At 56.6% G+C, this 761-nt stretch overlaps 1 protein-coding gene across 1 annotated transcript in view; it reads right to left on the reverse strand.

Annotated features, from left to right (window-relative positions):
- Positions 1–544, reverse strand: part of CCND2 (cyclin D2) — a 30,945-nt gene extending 30,401 nt beyond the window's left edge. The window contains exon 1 of the mRNA XM_029965197.1: positions 329–544. Within this exon, the coding sequence (XP_029821057.1) occupies positions 329–499 (171 nt within the window). The 5' untranslated portion in view covers positions 500–544. The remainder of the gene's footprint in view (positions 1–328) is intronic.
- Positions 545–761: the final 217 nt, after the last annotated feature.

A 761-nucleotide genomic window follows, 5' to 3' on the forward strand; every position in this document is an offset into this window, starting at 1 on the left:
ACGGACAGCGGGACACCGACACATCCTCCCGGCGACCACAGCACCCCACGGCAACCCTGGCAACCCCAGGGTTTCCCGCATGAGGCGGGAAGGAGGTCTGAGCGCCGCATGGCACGGGCCAGGCAATGTCCCCACGTGTGTGTCCCCCTGCCACTCTGGTTGACCCCCCGAGTGTTGTAGTGCTTTCTGGCCGTTCAGAAACCTGGGGAAAGTGTGGGGTTTTTTTTTAAAAAAAAGAGGAGATGGGTGGCAAAGTGATGGGTGCCAGCGAAGGGCAGGGAAGCGATGCTGGCACTGCCAAAGAGGAGGGGATAAGGGGGCTGCTTACCAGCAGCTCTTGGGGTTTGATGGAATTGTCCGTGTATATGCACAGCTTCTCGGCTGTGAGGGGGATTGTCTCTTTCAGCTTGGAGGCCAGGAACATGCACACTGCCCCCAGCAGCTGCAGATGGCACTTCCGAGTGGGCACCACAGCTAAGAATCTGTCCAAGTAATTCATGGCCAGAGGGAAAACTTCTTCTTCGCACTTCTGCTCTTCGCAGACCTGCAGGCGAGGAGCGTGGGGAGGGATGGATGGGGTCAGAGGGGGGGCACATAGAAGGGACGGGAAGAGAGAAAGAGACAAGAAGGAAAAAATAAATAAATGAATGAACCCACGAAACAAACCCACTGCCTCCCTTGCTTTGGCTCCTGCTATTTTTGTTTCCCGGGGAGCTAAATTTTGGGGGAGGGGGAGATCTCCGGAGACGCTGGGAAGGCTG

This window comes from Manacus vitellinus, unplaced genomic scaffold (assembly GCF_001715985.3).
Source record: "Manacus vitellinus isolate BGI_N305 unplaced genomic scaffold, ASM171598v3 scaffold_90_pilon, whole genome shotgun sequence".
Lineage (NCBI taxonomy): Eukaryota > Metazoa > Chordata > Aves > Passeriformes > Pipridae > Manacus > Manacus vitellinus.